Below are 21056 nucleotides of genomic sequence, written 5' to 3' on the forward strand. Positions count from 1 at the left end.
ATTTTATAGGGACAGTCCCAGTTTTGGGGGCTCTTTCTTATATAGACACCTATTACCCCTCCATCCCCTGTCCTGATTTTTTACACATGCCCTCTGGTCACCCTATATCCCCCCCTTCATAATCTCTTTGCTAAAATGAACAGTCCCAGTCTTTTTAATTTCTCCTCATATGGAAGATGTTCCATAACCCTGATCATTTTTGTTGCCCTTCCCTGTAACTGTTCCAATTCTACTATATCATTTTTGAGATGGGGCGACCAGAACTGAACATAGTATTCGAAGTGTGGGTATATGATGGATTTATATAGTGGCATTATGATATTTTTGTCATTGAATCTGTCATAAACAGATACAAGTAAGAGTTAATAGAACAAAAGTGCTTCATATCTCTTTTGCCTGGAAAGGGTTAACAACAACAGTGAGCCTGGCTGTCACCTGACAAGAGGACCAATCAGAGGACAGGATACTTTCAAATCTTGAGGGAGGGAAGTTTGTGTGTGTTCTGTCAGTTTTTGGTTGTTGTTCACTCTGGGGGCTCAGAGGGATCAGATGTGCAACCAGGTTTCTCTCCAATCTCTCCGATACAGGCTCTTATAAGTTCAGAATAGTGAGTACTAGGTAGATAAAGCGAGTTAGGCTTATGGTTGTTTCCTTTATTTGCAAATGTGTATTTGGTTGGAAGGAATTCAAATTGGTATTTTGCTGAAAGGATTTTCATTTGTACTTGAATACTTAGGCTGGGAGGGTGTTCCCAGTGTCTATAGCTGAAAGACCCTGTAACATATTCCATTTTAAATTTACAAATATAATTTTTATTGTTTTTTCTTTCTTTAATTAAAAACTTTTCTTGTTTAAGAACCTGATTGTTTTTTTTATTCTGGTGAGACCCTGGGGGACTGGGTCTGGATTCACCAGGGAATTGGTGGGGAGAAAGGAGGGAAGGGGGAGAGAGAGGCTAATTTCTCTCTGTGTTAGGATTACTCTCTCTCTCATGGAAAATCTGGGAGGGGAAGAGAGAAGGAGGGGGGAAGGTGCATTTTCCTCTCTGTTTTAAGATTCAAGGAGTTTGAATCACAGTGATCTTCCAGGGTAACCCAGGGAGGGGAAGCCTGGGAGAGGCAATGGTGAGGAAAAGGGTTTACTTTCCTTGTGTTAAGATCCAGAGGGTCTGAGTCTTGGGGGTCCCCAGGCAAGGTTTTGGGGGAACCAGAGTGTACCAGGCACTGGAATTCCTGGTTGGTGGCAGCGCTACAGGTTCTAAGCTGGTAATTGAGCTTAGAGGAATTCATGCTGGTACCCCATCTTTTGGACGCTAAGGTTCAGAGTGGGGAATTATATCATGACAGTATCTATCCCTTTCCTAATGGTTCCTAATATTGTTAGCTCTTTTTAACTGCTGCTGCACATTGAGTTGGATGTTTTCAGGGAACTATCCATGATGATTCCAAGATCTCTTTCTTGAATGGTAACAGCTAATTTAGACCCATCGTTTTGTATGTATAGTTGGGATTATTTTTTCTAGCTTGCATTACTTTGCACAAATCAAGTTTGAATGTAATCTGCCATTTTTTCACCCAGTCACGCAGTTTAGTGAGATCCCTTTGTAACTTTTTGTTCTCGGTTTTGGACCTCACTGTTCACTCCCTTTTCCAGATCATTTATGAATATGCTTAACGTCACACATCCCAGTACAAATCCGTGGGGGAACCCTGCTATTTATCTCGCTCCATTGTGAAAACCTGACCATTTTATTCCTACTCTTTGTTTCCTATCTTTTAATCAGTTACTCTCCAGGAGAGGACCTTCCCTCTTATCCCCTAACTGCTTAGGTTGCTTAAGAGCCTTTTGTGGGGGACCTTGTCAAAGATGATGTCTACTCTGTAACATAAACCCAGGGTTCCAACTCAGGCTCAAACCTAACCCCCCTTCCATCTACACACACATTGGACCCAGGACCCTTGAGGGGTCCGAGCCTGAATCAGCCTTGTACCATGGGTTCAAGCCCTATTGCATTGCTCTGAGAGTTCGCCAAGAGTATCCCACAGGCCAACGTCCTTTGTTCTTTGGACAGTCAAGTTTTATGGACAATCAAGTTTTCCCACACTGCGCCACAAACAAAGGGCTAGAGCAGCTACATTTTGGTGTAAAGAAGTCTGGGACATGTGTGGTTAGGCTTGGGCCCAGCCCAGATAATACCATGTAGATGCTGGAGCCCCAGGCTGGAACTCGGAGTTCAGAAATTCATAACTTGGGGTTACAAATGAGCATAGATGCTCAAGCCCTAAGTTAATAAGCCCAGGATCTGCTAACTCAAGTTCTACTAACCTTGGGCTTATGTTGCGATGTAGACATATGCTGAAAGCCCAGGTATATTCTGTTGACCTTGTCACATCCTGGTCCACATGCTTGTTGATTCCTCAGGGAATTCTAATAGATTCGTGAGGGTTGATTTCCCTTTACAAAAGCAGTGTTGACTCTTCCCCAAAATATGTTTATCTATATGTCTGATGATTTTGACCTTTGTTATAGTTCCAACCAGTTTGCTTGGTACTGCAGTTAGGCTTACCAACCTATAACTGCCAGGATTATCTCTGGAGCCTTTTTAAAAAATAGACGTTACATTAGTTCTCCAGTCACCTGGTACAGAGGCTGATTTAGGTGATGGGTTACATAACACTGTTAGTAGTTCTGCAGTTTCATATCTGAGTGCCTTCAGAACTCTTGGGAGAATACCATCCAATCTCGGTGAATTATTACTGTTTATCTTTATGAGTTTGTTTCACAACCTTCTGTAGTGATACCTCAGTCTGGGACAATTTCTCAGATTTGTCACCTAAAAAGAATGGCTTAGGGACGGGAATCTCTCCCATGTCTCATGCAATGAAGACTGATGCAAAGAATTCATTTAGCTTCTCGACAACGGCCTTATCCTCCTTGCATGCTCCTTTAGCACCTTGGTTATCCAGTTGCCCCACTGACTACGGCTTCTGATGTACCTAATGGGTGTTTCTTGCTGTCAGATTGTGTGTCCTTAGCTACTTCCTTTTCAAATTCTTTCTTGGTCTGCCTTCTTATACTTTACACTTGACTTGCCAGAATTTATACTTCTTTCTATATTCCTCAATAGGATTTGACTTGCTATTTTTAAAGGATGTCTTTTTGCCTCTAAGCATTTATTTTACTCTGCTGTTTAGCCATATTGGCATTCTTTGGATCCTGTTACTCTTCTTTATTACAATTATTTGGTGTATGCATTTAGTTTGAGCCTCCATTATGGTGTATTAAAATAGTCTTAATGCAGTTTAGGCATTCCACCCTTGTGACTGTTCTTTTTAATTTTTGTTTAACTGTTTTTGTTTTTGTTTTTTCATTTTTGTGTAGTTCCATTTTTTGAAGTTAATAGCTATTGTGTTGGGTTTCTTTGGCATTTCCCCCCCATACGGATGTTAAATTTAATTATATTATGGTCACTATTACTAAGCGGTTCTGCTATGCTTGCCTTTTGGAGCCGATCCTATGCTCCACTTAGGATGATATTAGGAATTGTGTCTCCCTTTGTGGTTTCCAGGACAAGCTGCTCTAAGAAGCAGCCATTTAATGTGGCTACAAATTTTATTTCAGCATCTCTTCTCGAGGAGACACATAACCAGTCATAGTTGAAATCCCCCATTAATATTGGGTTTTCTACCTTTGTATCCTCTCTAATCTCACTGAGTATTTCACAGTCACTGTCACCATCCTGGACAAGTGGTAGGTAGCATATTCCTACTGCTATACTCTTATTGTTCAAGCATGGAATTTCTATCCGTAGAGATTCTATCATCAAGTCTGATTCATTTAAAATTTTTACTTTATTTGACTCTGTGCTTTTTTTTCATATAAAATGCCATTCTCCTACCATTGTGACTTACTCTCTTTCATCGACAAAGAGTCCTGTGGCACCTTATAGACTAACAGAAGTATTGGAGCATAAGCTTTCGTGTCTGATGAAGTGGGTATTCACCCATGAAAGCTTATGCTCCAATGCTTCTGTTGATCTATAAGGTGCCAGAGGACTCGTTTATCACTTTTTACAGATCCAGACTAACACGGCTACCCCTCTGATACTCTTTCATGTATATATTTTTTACCTTGGTATTAACACATCTCACTGATTATCCTCATTCCACCAAGTTTCCATGATGTGTATTATATCAGTATCTTCTTCTAATGACAGGCAATCTCATTCACCCACTTTAGTATTGAGATTTCTAGGATTTGTATCCAAGTATTTGTTCATTTTGTCAATATTCAGTTGTTTGCCTTTGTGTTATATATAAATGAGACTTCGACTGTTCCTCACTAGCTCCTACCTGTACTTTACTAATTTCTTTCCTATCCCCTTTACTAGGATATAGTTTCCCCCCTTCAATAAATTCATCCCCAAGGGATGTTTCCACCCAAACTGTGTGCTCCTCGGCACCTGTTGCTTTCCCCCAGCCCTTAGTTTAAAAACTCCTCTGTGACCTTTTTAATTTTACATGCCAACAATCTGGTTCCACTTTGGTTTAGGTGGAACCCATCCTTCCTGTAATAAACCTAAACTCTCCTCCCTATACCATTGTCTCATCCATGCATTGAGACCCTGCAGTTTTGCCTGTCTTTCTGGCCCTGTGTGTGCAACTGGAAGCATTTCAGAGAGTGGTACCATGGAGGTCCTGGGCTTTAATCTCTTACCTAGCAGCCTAAATTTGTCCTCCGGGACCTCTCTCCTACCATCCCTCGTGTCTTTGGTACCTACATATACCACAACCACCGGCTCCTCCCCAGCACTTCACAGAAGGCTGTCTAAATGTCTCATAAGACATGCAACCTTTTTTGCACCTGCAATTTACCATGTGGGTCTCTGGTCATCATAAACCCAGCTATCTTTATTTCTAATAACTGAATCCCCCATTGCCATTACTGACTCTTCCTAGTAACTGGGGTTCCCTCCCCAGGAGGGATATCCTCAGTGGCCTGTGTTTAGAGTGTTCATTACGTGTATCTGCCTCTCATACTCAGTCTGTATACTCCCTTGCAAAACTCTCATTTGCTAGCTCTTCTGGTTGCTTAGGAGCTGGCTTTTTAAACCTTTGTTCTCCTTGAGTTAGCATCTCCTGCCTTCCCCCCTTGTTAAGGGGTCCTAACTGGGTTAGGAATCTTAAGATAGGCTGGAGCCTCACTAGTAAGCCCTTGGCTCAGCAAGTGTACGGCAAGCAAGCACACAACAAACTCACTCAAGGGTCGTTTAGTGTCTCATCCTTCACCTGGAGAATTCTCTCGTAAAACTCCCGTGTTTGCTAGTTGTCACTCTTGTCAATAAAGCTAGCAGATGTGACTTTCTAAGAAGAGGGAGAAGATCTATGGCGGTACAAAGGTATCATTTTTACAGTCCATTTTTGAGTGTAGAAATAAAACGTGACTTCAAGGGACAGCTCTAGAGAGAAAAGGTTTGGTCCTTGTTGCCTGTGCTCATTGTAACATAATGAAAACTGAGATCAGAAACCCATTTCACGAAGACTACCTTACCATGATAATGGTAGTTGCTATAAATTTAAACTTAGACCGTGTTTTAGCCTGTAATCTGGAGATAAGTCGTCTTGTAACTCATTTCTAATCCCCAAAGCCATTGGTGTCCCCAATTTATTTGATACTGTTTTATCACCTACACTTTTTTTTTAAGGGGAGACATTAACACTTTGTGAAACTCTAAACTGAATTTAAGGGGAACAGTAGTCCTTAAAATATGATTCTAATGAAAGAGATATTCTTGCAACATATTTATTCTCCATAAGTGACAGTGCTGTGAAAAATGCTCACCTTATCAAAATTAGACTTTGCAAATCTGGCCCAAACTGATACCTGAGAAGAATCTGCTCTTTATCCTTTATACATCAACAATAAGGATTTAAGTTATTTGACAATTTGCCTGGAAATGCTTAAAGTGGAATAGATTGCATCTTGCATTACTGTAACAGTATTGTTTAAGGTTTTGATATATGTACGTATATATGGAGTGGACGAGGAAACTGACATTTTTATTTGAATATTATATTATAAAACCAAATGAGAAGATTTTACAACTGCTGCCATTTAAAATGAATAGAAATGAATTGCTTTATGCTTTTTTCCCCAGTGATAGTAACATAATTCTCCCTTGTTTGAAAAAGCATGAGATGAAAGGCATACTTGTTCAAAAAGTTGATTATGTATAGAAGCACAAAGTAAAATTAACAGTTCTTCTGAATGAACAAAGCAATGACAAAAATTCAAAATGAGCCCACAAGCCACATGCTTTTTAAAAAAGCTTATAGACTAAGGGTAAAATTTTCAAAGCTACCTAAATGTAGATGCTGTAAATTTTTTTCTTGTAATCTACAACAGAAACATTTCCCACAAACGTCTTCGAGTCTTACGCCAAAGAGCACAGCGTGTTCCATAATGATGAATCTATTCTCCCCTTCCTCCTTCGTGCCTGACACACATTTTTATGGTGTAATGAGGAGATGGATCTGAATCGTATGAGCTTGATTACACTTAACTGATATTTTAGACTAAATTTTGTCCCTTGAGTAGGTAGTGAGTCAGTTGACTAATGCTCTTTCAACATTTCTCTTGCTTAGCTCTGTCCAGAACAGTGAACGTGGCAAGAAAATTGGAACTGCTATGGTCAATACCAGCCGGAATGTTGTGCAAACAGGAAAAGCAGTAGGTAAGAAATTTGTTTGTCTGTAACCAGGTTGAAAGAGTGTGCAGCTAGCTGGATACTACGGGCATGACATGCCATGGTTATTTAATAATAGTCTATTACACTTCTATAGTGCATTTTATCCTAATGTGCTTTATAGATATATCTACCCACCACAGAAATGCAGCCACCTCTGGCTGGGGGGAGGCGGGAACGCTGGCAGACAGGTTGATGATTGGGACACACACAGCACACTACCCAACAATAGGATGAGGGGCTATTTTAGATAAGGACACTGGAGTAAATTTCTGTTTAAAAGCCAGGCTTTGCCCAGAGTTGATACCTGTTTTTTAAGGTTTCAGATGAAAGATTGTTCATTCTTAGTAAGTGCTTAAACTACACCTCTACCCTGATATAACGCGATCCTCAGGAGCCAAAAAATCTCACCGCTTTATAGGTGAGACCGTGTTATATTGGGTTCGGTCCAGTACGGCGTACTGGCAAGAGCGGGTACGCCATGCCGGACTGGACCAGCTTCCCCGGCGGTGATTTACAGGGCCCGGTGCTCCAGCTGCTGTGGGGATCCCTGGTCCCTTTAAATCAGAGCTGGAATTCTGGCAGCGGGGCTCAGGCAGGGATTTAAAGGGCCTGGGGCTCCCCGCAGCGTCAGGAGCTGCTGGCCCTTTAAATCACTGCCCGAGCCTGGCTGCTAGAGCCCTGGCGGGGATTTAAAGGGCCTAGTGCTCCAGCCGCTGTGAGGAGCCCTAGTCCCTTTAAATCACCACCTGAGTTCTGGCAGCCGGGCTTGGGCAGTGATTTAAAGGGCCTGGGACTCCACACAAATTTGGATATAACGTGGTAACGCAGCGGGGCTTGGGTGGCACTTTAAAGGGCCCGGGACTCCCCACTGCTTTACGGCATTATATTCAAATTCATGTTATATTGGGTCGCGTTCTATTGGGGTAGAGGTGTACTGTGCCATGCGCTCCAGCAATAACAAATTATTCTCATTTTGTGTTTCTCTGACAGTGCCTCATCTAAAGACCATTGAAGTCAATAAAAAGGCTCCCATTGACTTCAGTGGACTTTAGATCAAGCATGTAATGTTTTGGTTGTCCAGCATGATCTCATCAAATGGTGAGAGAGAACACAAGGCCACCAGTTAAGGAGCTTCATAAGTGCTTGTTCTTTTCTGGCTTTGCCAAAATTTTTGAACGGATTATTCAGAATGGAAGTGATCTGCCTGCTCCCTCTTTCTCTCCTGAATCCTCAGCTGCTACTGCTCTGAGATGAGCTTAGGCCTTGAGAGCCTTTTGGGCTTGGACCTGAAGAGGCCACTTAAGCACAAACCATTTCTTCTAAGATGCCACTTTTAAATTCTTTGAGTGTATCTGGGTATTTACATTTTAAGTTGCAAATTAAATGTCTGTGTTTGTAATCATTCTGTGGTGTCTTTAATACACAAAGAATTTGTTCTGGGGTATATACTGTCTAGAAAAATCATATTACACCTTCTGAGTAACTTTTTTCTCTTTTTTGTTCGTTTATAATGCAGGTCAGTCAGTAGGAGGTGCCTTCACAAATGCAAAATCAGCCATGTCTTCGTGGCTTTCTACTTTTACCCAGTCAACACAAGGCCTCGGGGACTAAAAGCAGAGTCTGAATACAGGCTTTGCACTCTGCTGTTGAGTATTTCAATTGTATCAGTTTCTCTCAGATGTATAAAGACTGCGCCAAAATGAGGTATGGAGGACCAAAATGTGGTGTGTTTGTTTACAGATAAAAATGGAATGGTTACCCTTTGGTTTTACTAGAAGTATGAATGTCTCCAAGCAGAGCATGAAGAATGGCACGTAAAGCTCTTTCACAGTACATTAGTTGTGTTTTTAAATGGCTACTTTTTGTTTAAATCTGAGCCTTTATACTTTAGCAAACAGGGTTTGTTGCAAGCAAAATGATAGGTTTGAATTCAGATTTGTACATTTTGGATGGTGAAGATATCTATGTAAATTAGTTGTATTTTACAATTCAAATAGTCAAACATTTGCTGTAATGTTTGTTAGGATGAAGCACTATAATAATGCTGATTCACATTTTAGGTTGGATCTGAGGGCATGCTTCTGAACTTAATGATGCAAGCCAGGTTGAAACCCCTTAGTTAAGCTTGCTTTCAGTTCCAAACTAAATTCAACAATGGTGTAGATTGAGACTGTTTTTGATTTGTGACTTTTTCTTTCCCCCCATCATTTACATGTATTCATTTGTTTCTAACGTTCTTCTCTGTACTTGCAGACCTCAGAGAGTAGACAATTGTGCAGTTTCTTTTTTGATAGTGTCCTCACTCATTTCATAGGGCAGAATATAAACTCTTTTTCCTAACACTGAATAGTGTTGTCACCATGCTTACCCTATCACATAAGAGAAATTCCAGCTGGACAGGTTTCTTTACATCATTCTTTAGGGAAAAATGTCAACAAAATAATTGGTTCTCTGAGAGCAAAAATTAGAGCCATAGGCAACTCTGTGCAGACTTGCTCTATTTATAAATGGTGTGTGTGTGTGTGTGTGTGTGTGTGTGTACACACATGCTGTGTTAATGTTGCCCCTAAAACTGACACAGTATTTAACAAACTCTTGAATTCTTTTTGTTGTAAGGCAGGTTATGAAGACCCTTCTGAGTAAAAATTGGCCAGGTAGATGACTTTCAATTAGTCAGGGAATATCCATTTCACAGAACTGTTTTTGCATTAGGAAAGAGACACCTCTATTTTAAGAAAAAGTGAAGCAGCTCAGTCACAACATTCAATAAGATAGCATAGCTGTTTGTACTACTTGGTGTGATAGTCCTGTATTTTGTATACACTGTGCATGTGTTTTAATCTGTATGAGTACATATCCTAAAACTGGAGCATTTCTTGTTCTTCAGACCTGAATCTTTGCTATTTCTTTCAATTATATATGCCTGCTAGAACCTTGAGATGATGCCTATTAACATACTTTCAGATTTGTATTTTCTAAATTATAGTAACAAAAATTCCCACATTAAATAGTGAAGAGATTCTCATAGCAAGAAATCATGACACCACAAACATCAGTGGGAATTTTGCCATTCTCTTCCAAGGGGCCAGGATTTCCCCCCACAGTTATCTTGAACATCCCTACTCTTGTACTCCTGTAACTAGGCCTGGGCTGAGTTGGTTGGAGCTTCCACGAGCTTTTCACCTTTCATTTTTTGGGGTTAAATGAAGAGAGTATCTAATGCTCCTTATGCAACTCTTTACATAAGGAATTAAAATTAAATATTTGGGTTTGAAAAGCTATTGAAAGCCATGCTTTCATCTACTAATTACTTTTACGCCAACTTTTTTGTTCCAGTATTATCGTTGTAATTCTATTTTAGCTTTGCTGCTTCCCTTTTAACAGTCTAAAATAACATTATAGCTTTTTTTAAAAAGACAATATTAATTTTTTAAGCTAAATTACAAGTGGAAAGAGCCATGGATTAAACGGAAAGCTTAAAGCTACGTGAGTAGTTTAATTTGAAAAGCAAAGCAAATAACGTCTCTAGAAAGCTGTACAATTTGTTTTTTACTGCTTGTCACATCAGCTGGCACATACTAATATGTGTAGACTTTGTTGCTTTCCGACTGTATATATAAATTTTGTTCTGTAACTTCTGCTGCAGTATTCGGATATTGTTCAGCTCCCTGTGCTCTCTTGCTTTCTTTTGCATTATTCAGTCTTCCTTTATGAAGATGGAAGCATCTGCTAGAGACTAGGGCATACCCTATGCCACACGCATATCTCTGATAAAGTTAGTTTAGGTGTGTAATCAAAAAAGCTTTTCTTGGTTCCTAATTAGTGTCTACAGAGTTTTCCAGTTTAGCTTGGAGAAAATAGCAGTTTGCTATTGAGAGATACTTGTGAAGCAGTAAACAATATGTATACTGTTGACCTGTCTCTCTGGTAATTGAACTTTTTCTTGTAGTAAAGGCAGTCTGTGGCCTCTGGGACTTGAGCACCTGTGTTGACCACCTCTGGGACTTAAGTATTCTAGTGCAGTTTCAGCTAGGAGTTTGGCAAGTAGTTAGGATTTACAGGTGTAAAGCATAGAAGCAGGGGCCCTCTTCTCTGTATTTTTTTTTTTAATACCCTTGTCTCTCTCTGCCGCCCCTTCACTTTTCTTCCTTCTGACTCCATCCCGTGTCTCCCCTTCCTCAAGAACAAGGGCTCACAATGTCTGAGGACTGCTCAGAGCTCTTTATTCTGTGATATTTCAGGTCAGTATCCTCTGCAACAGCAGGCACCTGCCATGTGCTGCTGTATAGTGGGACTTGCAGTGCTCCAGGGTCCTGCTGTTATTGGCAATCATAGTCTAGGATGGGGGCTCAAAACAGTCCCCCCTCCCCACCAGCTTGCCAGAGTTATGGGAATAGGGGTACAGGCTTCATCAAGAGTATTTTCCTTTCTTCTATCCCTCAAAAGTTGATCCAAGGTATAATACTGACAGCCTTCATTTCTGCCCTAGGGTGAATGATGCTCAAGAAATAGGAGGAAGTTATTGTAGTATTTTTTTAATCTTCTTTCATATGAGCTTCTTGCTAGCAATTTGGACAGTATTTGTCAGACTTATTGCAGTGGATGTAGGTGAAGTGATTATTAGCATGTATTCTCATTTGAACAGCCACCTTAATTACTTCTGGGCAGTAGAGCATGCAGCCACCAAAATTAACAGACAGACTATACAAATGAATAAGTCTTTAAGTCTTCTTAAATTAACAGTTGTAGTAACCACTCTAATAAATCTTAGACCAACTCCAAAACTATATTTCCATCTTCTATTTATTTACGTCTTAAATCCTCAGTATGAACATAAAACCAGTCCAAAGAAACTAATGAAGTGACACCTCATCTTGAAGAGCTGGAGAGCCATTTCTTCATTGCCTGGTTTCTGGGCCACAATATAACTGTGAAGACACTGCCAGTAATGACTGAGCTGTGACATTGTCATTTAGCACATCCAGAGGCCACTCCACAATTTGGTGGCTGTTTGTGATTCCTCTTCAACATTTTCTCTCTTCCCACTTCCTGGCTGCTTGAGTGCTCCTGTATGTGCCAAAAAGCATGGGGAGCTGTTCTGGTGATCAAACCTATAGGATCTATATGAATTGCATACAAAGTCCTAAAGAGAGAGACTGAGTACCACTGACTTAATGAAATTCCGATTGGACTCAAATGTTCACCTTTTTTCATCTGTCACTTGATGTCATAACTTGAAAATTTTTGCACCTCTGACGTTAGATCATCTTAAATGTTACTACATTTTAATAACTATCATTTGAGAATCAATCTTCTAGTGTATTTCACTCATTTCACCTTCAACAGTGTTTTAGGCATTGTTGTAATTTAAACTTAGTATTTTACCTAAATAAAAACTTCTTATTTCAGCCAAAAAAATATTATTAGCAGATAAACTGTTCTGTGGCAGTATTTAATTGTAAAAGTGAAAGTATAAATGCCATTTTTAAAACTGAAAACCTGGTATTTGATAACTCTACACTCATATATACTATATCTGGTTGTGATTTTGCGTGTATGGCTTGGAAATAAATAGTAAAAGCTTTTAAACAGGCTTGATATATCTGCTCAGAAAGTTGTTTTATTGGAAGAACTTGTAAATACCTAGAGATAAGTCATTTAATGAGATTAATACTTGGCAAACTGATAGTTGTCCATCATTCAATGACTGATCTTAAGTCATTAACCTCTGAAACAGGTGAAATATGAAAATCAACATTAGTTGTACTGATTATTCTTGTAGTATCATAATGAGGCCAACTTGTGAGAAACTGTAGTTTATAGTCCATTTAAACTAACTACTTAGTAAGAGATTGCTTTTGCAGATTTAGGGTAATAGGATAGTTCAGTGTGACTTTGTGAAATGTAAATACTTGTTTCATCTATTTGTGAGCTAGTATTTTTTTCCCCAAGTTTCCACAAGTCACTGAAACTGTTACATCTCATCAAGAGCTTTCCACTGAAGAGATGTAAAATAATTTTAATCTAGATTCAGCCTCCTAAAAATTTACTTTAATTTAAACAGCCTCATAAAAATGCAGAGATCATTGAGCATTTTAGATATCTTGTCAAATGTAGGAGGCTCAAAGTGACTCTCTGCAATCAGTACAACTTAACACTGGGTTGGCAGCAATAATATTCTTTCTACTCATTTGCTTTATATAACATTAAGGGTATCTTTTTTTTCCTTGTTTTTAATTTCTTCAAACACGCTAAAGACTCTGATCGAGGTATATCCTGAAGCCATTCTCAAATACATAGAGTTTTGATAAGTAATTTGTTTCCATAAGAAAGGAAAAGAAAATAACTCCCTTGAGTAACAACTTCGAAATCTGAAAGAGATGCATGCATAAATAAGTCTAATATTTTGTAAAACTTTGTTGCCTTTGTATTTGTCTACCTTTCTACTGACTATCTGAAAGAAAATGTATATTTAAACTGTGTAAATGACAGGGTTATAGCTTGTTTTCCAGTATATTTATAATTGATCTCTTGCATGTATTATTTTTCAGTATTGCACATTTTAAAAATGTAGAGAGTGTGCACCTATCCATTTCAAGCCAGAAAAAAATTCTGTACTCCACTACAATTCCTAGTATTTCAAGTTTTCAGAGAGAGTCCCTTCATGGAGATATGATAAAGTGCTAAAGTTTTTCATGCTAATATGGAATGGAAATTAACAAAACGGCTTAAGTGACACTCTAGTTTTTACTGTTTGAATTTCTTGTTTCATTTGTTACCAGATACAGGAAATAGTTTATTAAAGAAACATTTTGCAAATTGTTATAAGAATTCAAAGTCACTGAACTGTCAGTTTAAATCTGATCACTTTATTGGGTATAAAGTAATGTGTGCTGCTGTATGAACCAGTTACCATGCGTAACATCTGATCATAAAACAGTTTAGTATCTTTGCTGCTATTGTAGACTTTGTAATTTTAGCTAGACATTTTGTCAAATCCTTTACCTCTGTGACTATTTTAAAATCAAATCATTGCCTAATCATATACTGTGTTGAAATTATTCCATTGTATATTTTGTTCTAAAAGTGATAGAAAATAAAATTGCTCTGTTTATGCCCATCTTGAATACATTTTACTTCCATTTATGAAACCACATGTTCTTATAGTGCAGATATAATTACTGTGTGTCTTTGGCAGTAGTAGAGGTCTTCTATTCAATCTTCTTAACTTGTCTGAGTCTACCGCTTACCAAGGAAATAGTTTCTTTCTGAAGCTAGTCTAGCATGAAGAAAATTAATCAAGGACATGTTTGGACTTCAGGTTATATTCAAATTATATTTTCACTTCCTATTTAATTTTTGGTTTTTGTTTGTTTGGAGAAAAGCATGGTGACTAGAAACTAGGTTGCTACAGAAAAATGACAGATGTTTTCATTCACGTTATATAGACCTTTTGTGAACAAATATTGCCCAGAAAAATCAGTCTTAAGTTACACTCTCCACTATATTTCAGCAGGCATTTCATTAACTTTGTTTTAATCTATTTTTGTTAAGATGGGCATGGACACACTGGAAAGTGGAAGAGACTAATATTAATGCAATTAACATGGTGCCTTTTGATCTTTTCTGACTACTAGGAACTGCCACCCAGCCTCCCTCACCGTGACTAATACCCTGTTGTAAATGTTTAGATTTCTGACGTTGTGCCTAAAGTTGACTGGAGCAAAGGAGCTTCTACACTTTAGTGTGTTGGTCTTTCCTCAGCTTTGCCAGTAATGGGGGGAAAAGTGGTTAACGATGAAAGATAGGAGCCGGAAATAATGCCTGGCGAATCTCCAAACGTAAAAACTTAATTGTGTTGCTGTTAGTGTCAAGCTTTAGCTTACTCCAGTCAAAGGTAACCTTAAACCCCAGAAGAGATTGCCTCTACCACCACCCAGCCCCACATCCATACTTGTATTTCACATTTATTTAAAAAACACAGTGCAAATATTAAACTTCAGTACTCCTTTGGGATCATTGAGTAATATTGTCATTGTGTATCTAAGGTAATTTGCCTGAGGGTGTGCAGAGCTGGGATTAAAACTCATCAATTCCTGGTTTGAAGGCTTTGCTCAGTCAGCATATCAGTGTGAACAGTTACTTGTAGAATAGCAACTTGCCTCTTTTACAGTTGAAGAATAATTTACTAGTTTGTATTTTGCAACTGCTGTGGTATTTAGATAATGGTATTTGGCTGCATCTGTTAAGTACATCTAGTGCTGTATAAGATATGACTTACATTCTTCAGATGACTTGGGGAAAATGAACCATGCATGCAGTGCCCATGCTAAGCAGATGCTATTTGACTGGATCTTTGACTGACTATGATAAGGTTTTATATATGTACATACTTTAAGATTTGTAGCAGAATGTTTCACCTTTCAAGGCACTAGCTCACTTGTCTTCAATTTAATAGTCATAGCTTTGTTCTACATTAAGAAGTGTGAATGACACTTAAGTACTCATTTGCTGAAACAAAGGGGCAAGTAAACAAATTTAGCATTACAAATAAGACAAAACCAGATAAACAAGGGGGAAACTGGCCATACACATGTACTGTTAAATAGTAAAAGGGAAAAAAATCTAGCCTCACTGTTAAAGTAATCTCTTTTTGTTAGTAACAATCACTGGCAAGTCTTTGAGACAGTTTTGGGCTTTATGTGGTGGGGTATCACATGACAATATTACAATTAGTGTTGGTCTGACATTCACTTGAGGGGAGAAAGAATGACTGTAGAGCACCATCTCATCCGTTGTCTTCCTGCATAATAATTTTCCTATCTTAAATGCACTGCTCTGTGATAAGATGTCTAAGGCCTTGTCTACACCACAAAGTTGCAGCGCTGGTGAGGGAGTTATAGCGCTGCAACTTAGGAGGTGTACACATCTGCAGGGCATCACCAGCGCTGCAACTCCCTGTTTGCAGCGCTGGCCGTACACCCGTTGAAACTCGGGTGTAGAGGATCCAGCGCTGGTGATCCAGCACTGGTCATCAGGTGTAAACACTCACCAGCGTTTTTCTTGACCTCCGTGGAATAAACAGGTATCCCAGCATACCAGAGGAAGCCTCTCTGGTAATCAAGCAGGTCTCCTTCCCCGCGGTTTGCAGGGGGGTTCGGGGAACGCGAGAGCAAACCGCGGGGAAGCAGGTCTCCTTCCCCGCAGTTTGCTCTCGCGTTCCCCTAACCCCCGTGCAAGCAGATCTCCTTCCCCGCGGTTTGCAGGGGGGTTCGGGGAACGCGACAGCACACCGCGGGGAAGGAGATCTGCTTGCACGGGGGTTCATAAAACACCGGAGCAAACCGCTGGGAAGGAGACCTGCTTGCAGGGGGGTTCGGGGAACACCGGAGCAAACCGCTGGGAAGGAGACCTGCTTGCAGGGGGGTTCGGGGAACACCGGAGCAAACCGCTGGGAAGGAGACCTGCTTGCACGAGGGTTCGGGGAACGCGAGAACAAACCGCGGGGAAGAAGACCTGCTTGGGGGGGGGGGGTGTTCGGGGAACACTGGAGCAAAACGCAGGGAAGGAGACCTGCTTCCCCGCGGTTTGCTCTCGCGTTCCCCTAACCCCCCTTGAAGCCGCCCAACAGCGCTGCAGTGTGGCCACATCTAACACCACTTGCAGCGCTGGTTGCTGTAAGTGTGACCACTCTGCAGCGCTGGCCCTATACAGCTGTACTAATACAGCTGTAACAACCAGAGCTGCAAAATTGTAGATGCAGACATACCCTTAGACACAAAGTTCTTATGTCTGACTTGGCTCCTCAGACTGTAAGCGCTTTTGAATTGAGACCACATCTTCCTCTTTTCTTTACAAGGCCAAGTAGATTTTACTGCCCTAATTCTATCATTCCCCTTTGAGTATAAATTCAACTTGCTTTAGTCTGTAAAGCCTGGTAATTATAAAAAATATATGCATCCGACGAAGTGGGTATATACCCACGAAAGCTCATGCTCCAATATGACTGTTAGTCTATAAGATGCCACAGGACTCGTCATTGGTTTTTTTTACAGATCCAGATTAAGGGCTGGTCCACACTACAGGGGGGAAATCGATCTTAGATACGCAACTTCAGCTACGTGAATAACATAGCTGAAGTCGAATATCTAAGATCGGATTACTCACCCGTCCACACCGCGCGGGATCGATGTTCGCGGCTCTCCCTGTCGATTCCGGAACTCCGTTGGGGTTGATGGAGTTCCGGAATCGATATATCGATCCCCGAGCAATCGATTTTAACCCGCCGATCCGGCAGGTAGTCTGGACGTGGCCTAACATGGCTACCCCTCTGATAAAGGAAAGGATTTTAATGTGTCCCAAGCCACAAAAGATCACCTATTTTTTTTATTATACTTGGCCAGGAAACGTGATAAGATGAAGCTTAAACAGGAATTAAGAACTAGGAAGTACTCCCTGTAGAAACAAATATAAATAATTTTTTGTATATATAATAAAGTTTCTGGGGGATACATGGCTGCTTTGGTGAAACTCATTTTCATCTATACACATAGCGTTTCGGGGAAAGATTACAGTATGATCAGTATTATGGTGTTAGACTGAATACTAAGATACTTTTTTAGAAAATGCAAGCAATCAGCTCTGAAATCCTTTCTGTCCTTCTGTAACTGTGCCTTAGTGTGTCACAACTGAGGATGTCAAAGTCAGGACAAACTGCTGAGAAATAAGGCAAATATACCCCAATACTGGTGGTTAATTCCCCATAGGATATGCTAAACCAGTACCAAAAGTAAACTTCTGTTTCACCACACCGGCTAACAAGAAGTCAGAAAAGCAGTTTCCTTAGGCATTCCAGTTCTTATATAACCACCAAAAACACTGGATTTAGAGATGAGTGGTTCTTTAAAACCAATCTCTTCAAATAAAAGGTTCTTCTGATCCCAAGGGACCAGCCACACACTCAGGTTAATATATAACTTTGATCTTACCCAAAAATCATGCTGATGCCAATCCTTTAGTATCTAAAATCTAAGAGTTTATTCATAGGAAAGATGAGTTAAAATTGGTTAAAGGAATCAAACACACACAGTAATTGCGAAGTTCTTGGTTCAGGCTTATAGCAGTGATGGAATATCATGCAGGCCTAAGTCAAGTCTCTGCTGCTTCCAAATCATTGGAAGGTCCTCAATTCCTTGGTTAAAATGCTTCCATTAATATAAAGTTCATAGTCCAGAGGCTGAAGCGGAGAAGAGGCTAGAGCAGGATAGAGGCAAAATGGAGGGATTTCCAGGGCCTTTTATATCTTCTGCCATGTGGAGGAAAACCCATTTTTTTTCGAGTGCTTGCTTATGTCCATTCCAGTTAGGTGTGCGCGTGTTGCATGCACGATTGTTGAAAGGTTTTTCCTCTAGCGGTACCCATCAGATTGGCTGTGGAGCCTGCTGGAGTGGCGCCTTATGGCGGTGAATATAGGTCCTTGCCAACTCGCTGCCTGCTCAGTTCCTTCTTAGCGTCAGTGACGGTTGTTGGAACAGCTTGGTCTTGTGTATTGCAAGTGCCTACGTAACAGTCTTTCTTTGACTAGTTGTTGTAAATAGTTAGTTACCTATTAGTGTTAATGAGTTGAATAGTACCTAGCTGGAGGATCTTCCCTGATTCCCTTTTCCCCGGATCAGGGCATGCTTCGGTCCCAGGGCTTTAAGCCCTGTGGGAAGTGCCTGAAGCCTATGTCACATGGCGATCTGCATGACTCCTGCCTCAAGTGCCACAGGGATGGTCATCAGACAGACAGGTGCAAGATTTTCAGGGGCTTTAAGCCCAGAACAAAGAAGGAGAGAGAGACTCGCCTGAAGCTCCTCGTAATGGAATTTGCACTTCGCCCACAGCCGGTACCGGAGCCAGCACCAGCAGTCTAGGTGCGCAGTGCACCGGCATTGGTGCAGGAAACCTCGACACTGAGGAAGGATTCTGGTAAGGAGCACTGGCACCGCTCCCCAGCCCCGAGGCCTAGCTCCACCGTGCAGCACCATTCACAATCGCCAATGACGCATAAGGCGGCGGCAGCGGATGGGCTGCTCACTGGCACGGCACATCAGTGGGGTGCATCCTGTGTTGGGACACCCCAAACCTGGCCAGCTAGTCCTGCAGGCATCAACTCCAGCCATGACTGGAGCTGTTGAGTCAGGTGCGGGTGGACTCTCCGGTGCCAGAGGACTTGGAGGGAGACCTCAATCTTTCCTCCACACCAGACACATTTGAAGTGGCATGGGATCTGACCGCCATGACGGCTCAATCCCCAGGCCCGCTAGCATGTGCCCTGGCACTACCACCTACCACAGCAGTGGCACTGATGGCTCTAACAACGACTGTACTGATGGTAGCATTGCCCCCCCCCATCAGACATAGGGCAAGCCCACGATGATGGAACATCGCTCATCCTTGCCCCAGCACCAGTCTCTGGCACCATCGGGTTCTGCTCCACTTTGGTCCGCATCTGAGTACTCCTTTGAGTTGGAGGTCTAATCCTACACCTCAGGCAGAGCTGGTACCGCTCTAGATGCCAGCACCATTCCTGGCACTGCTCAAGAAGTGATGCACCCCAACCGCTGCCAATAGTGTCATGGCCTCCCCAGTGGCAGAGGCCAGTGCAGTGGCCCTTCTAGAGCTCATGGGCCTACCATCAGGCCCTGGGGCTGGGATAGAGGGCAAGTTTGGTGGCCTCGGGCCACCGCAGGATCCTGTTGGTCACATTGGTATCAAGGGGTCTAGGAGTGAGAGAGGAGGACCAATCCAACCCTCATACAGGAGCTGTTGTCACCCTACCCTCGGTGCAAGGTAGGACACCTATAACTGATGCACCTGAAATTGCCCTGGTGGCCATCAGGGAACTAGAAGGCAAGAGGACCCAATCCCTCCTCAGGCATCTTCCTCCTCCTTACCCGATGAAGCAGTGGCAGGGACAACTACCTCTGTGCCAGCAATGGACATCAGGGCCTTTCAGGACTTCCTTAGCCCTTCCCCTGTTCCCGGACCTTATCACACAAGACCACAGCAGGTTAGGACATCCCAACCTGGAGTCCCTCCACCTCAGAGTGAAAGCTCCATGGTTAAACCAGTGTGAACTTCGGTGCTCCAATTCAGTTCAGGCGATCCTGAAGGTAGTCTCTCAATTCCATATAAATCAGGACATTCTCCTACCTGTGCCCCCCCCCCCCAAGCCGCATGCCAGTAATGGAGATCACATGCTTCATTCCTTGGCCGTGAGATGCACCCTTGCTTTCTATATCAAGCACACAGAGCCATTTCAGAAGTCCCCACAGCTCTTCATCACTGTCACAGAGAGGATGAATGGCTTCCCATCTCCTTCCAATGCATATCATTCTGGATTACGTTGTGCATCAGGATGTGTTATGACTTGGCCAAGATTCCAGTTCCGACATTGATGGCACGCTCTACAAGAGCTCAAGCATCATTTGCCACTTCTCGAGCTCAAGTGCCCATTCAGGATATATGCAGGGCAGCCACATGGTCCTCTATCTGTAACATCACCTCACATTGTGCAATTTTGCAACAGTCCAGAGATGACGCAGCGTTGCAATCTGTGACCAGATGAACTCCGACCCCTCCTCCAAGAATACAGCTTAGAAGTCACTTAATTGGAATGGACATGAGCAAGAACGCGAAGAAAAAACGGTTACCTATCTCTCGTAAATGTTGTTCTTTGAGATGTTGTTCATGTCCATTCCAAATCACACCTGCCTTCCCTCTGTCGGAGTATTCCGGCAAGAAGGAACTGAGCAGGCGGCGGGTTGGCAAGGACCTATATACACCCCTAATTGGAATGGACATGAGCAACACATCTCAAACAACACGTACAAGTAACTGTTTTTTTCCAAAGCCCTCAATACAGCTAGTGGAAAATTACAGGTGGCAAGACAGTGTTTGAAGTCACATGTCCATGTATGAAGGTTTGGACACAGTAGAAGCCATTACCCTTACCTCAAACAGCATGTTTGCAAGACAGTCCATTCAGTGTAGATGGGCATCTCCCAGTGTCAGTTAAGTGTTTATTGATGAGCCACTTAATTTGAATAGTCCCTCCAAGATGTGCTGGCTAACTATATTGTGGTTACCCTAGGAGCAAACATTTGAAATCTAGGTATAGAGCCAATATTCATAACTTCAAATACAAAAATGGTACATGCATACAAATAGCACAATTTTATATTCACAAATCATAACCTTTTCATAGACCTCTTACATGCCACATTTTGTTCAAGATTTGTTGCAAATATATAACAGTTGTTGC

The 21056-nt window shown here is 41.5% G+C and overlaps 1 protein-coding gene and 1 long non-coding RNA gene across 2 annotated transcripts in view; one reads left to right on the forward strand and one right to left on the reverse strand.

Moving 5' to 3' along the window:
- The window catches only part of AVL9 (AVL9 cell migration associated), an 87284-nt gene extending 73415 nt beyond the window's left edge, over positions 1–13869 (forward strand). Inside the window, exons 15-16 of the mRNA XM_030551325.1 lie at positions 6645–6733; positions 8265–13869. Coding sequence (XP_030407185.1) covers positions 6645–6733; positions 8265–8359 — 184 coding nt within the window. The 3' untranslated portion in view covers positions 8360–13869. The remainder of the gene's footprint in view (positions 1–6644; positions 6734–8264) is intronic.
- Positions 1–21056, reverse strand: part of LOC115645963 — a 44023-nt gene that overhangs the window by 9554 nt on the left and 13413 nt on the right. The window contains exon 2 of the long non-coding RNA XR_003998881.1: positions 20747–20881. This is a non-coding gene — a long non-coding RNA (uncharacterized LOC115645963). The remainder of the gene's footprint in view (positions 1–20746; positions 20882–21056) is intronic.

The sequence above is a fragment of the Gopherus evgoodei genome, chromosome 2, assembly GCF_007399415.2.
Source record: "Gopherus evgoodei ecotype Sinaloan lineage chromosome 2, rGopEvg1_v1.p, whole genome shotgun sequence".
In the NCBI taxonomy this organism is placed as follows: Eukaryota; Metazoa; Chordata; order Testudines; family Testudinidae; genus Gopherus; species Gopherus evgoodei.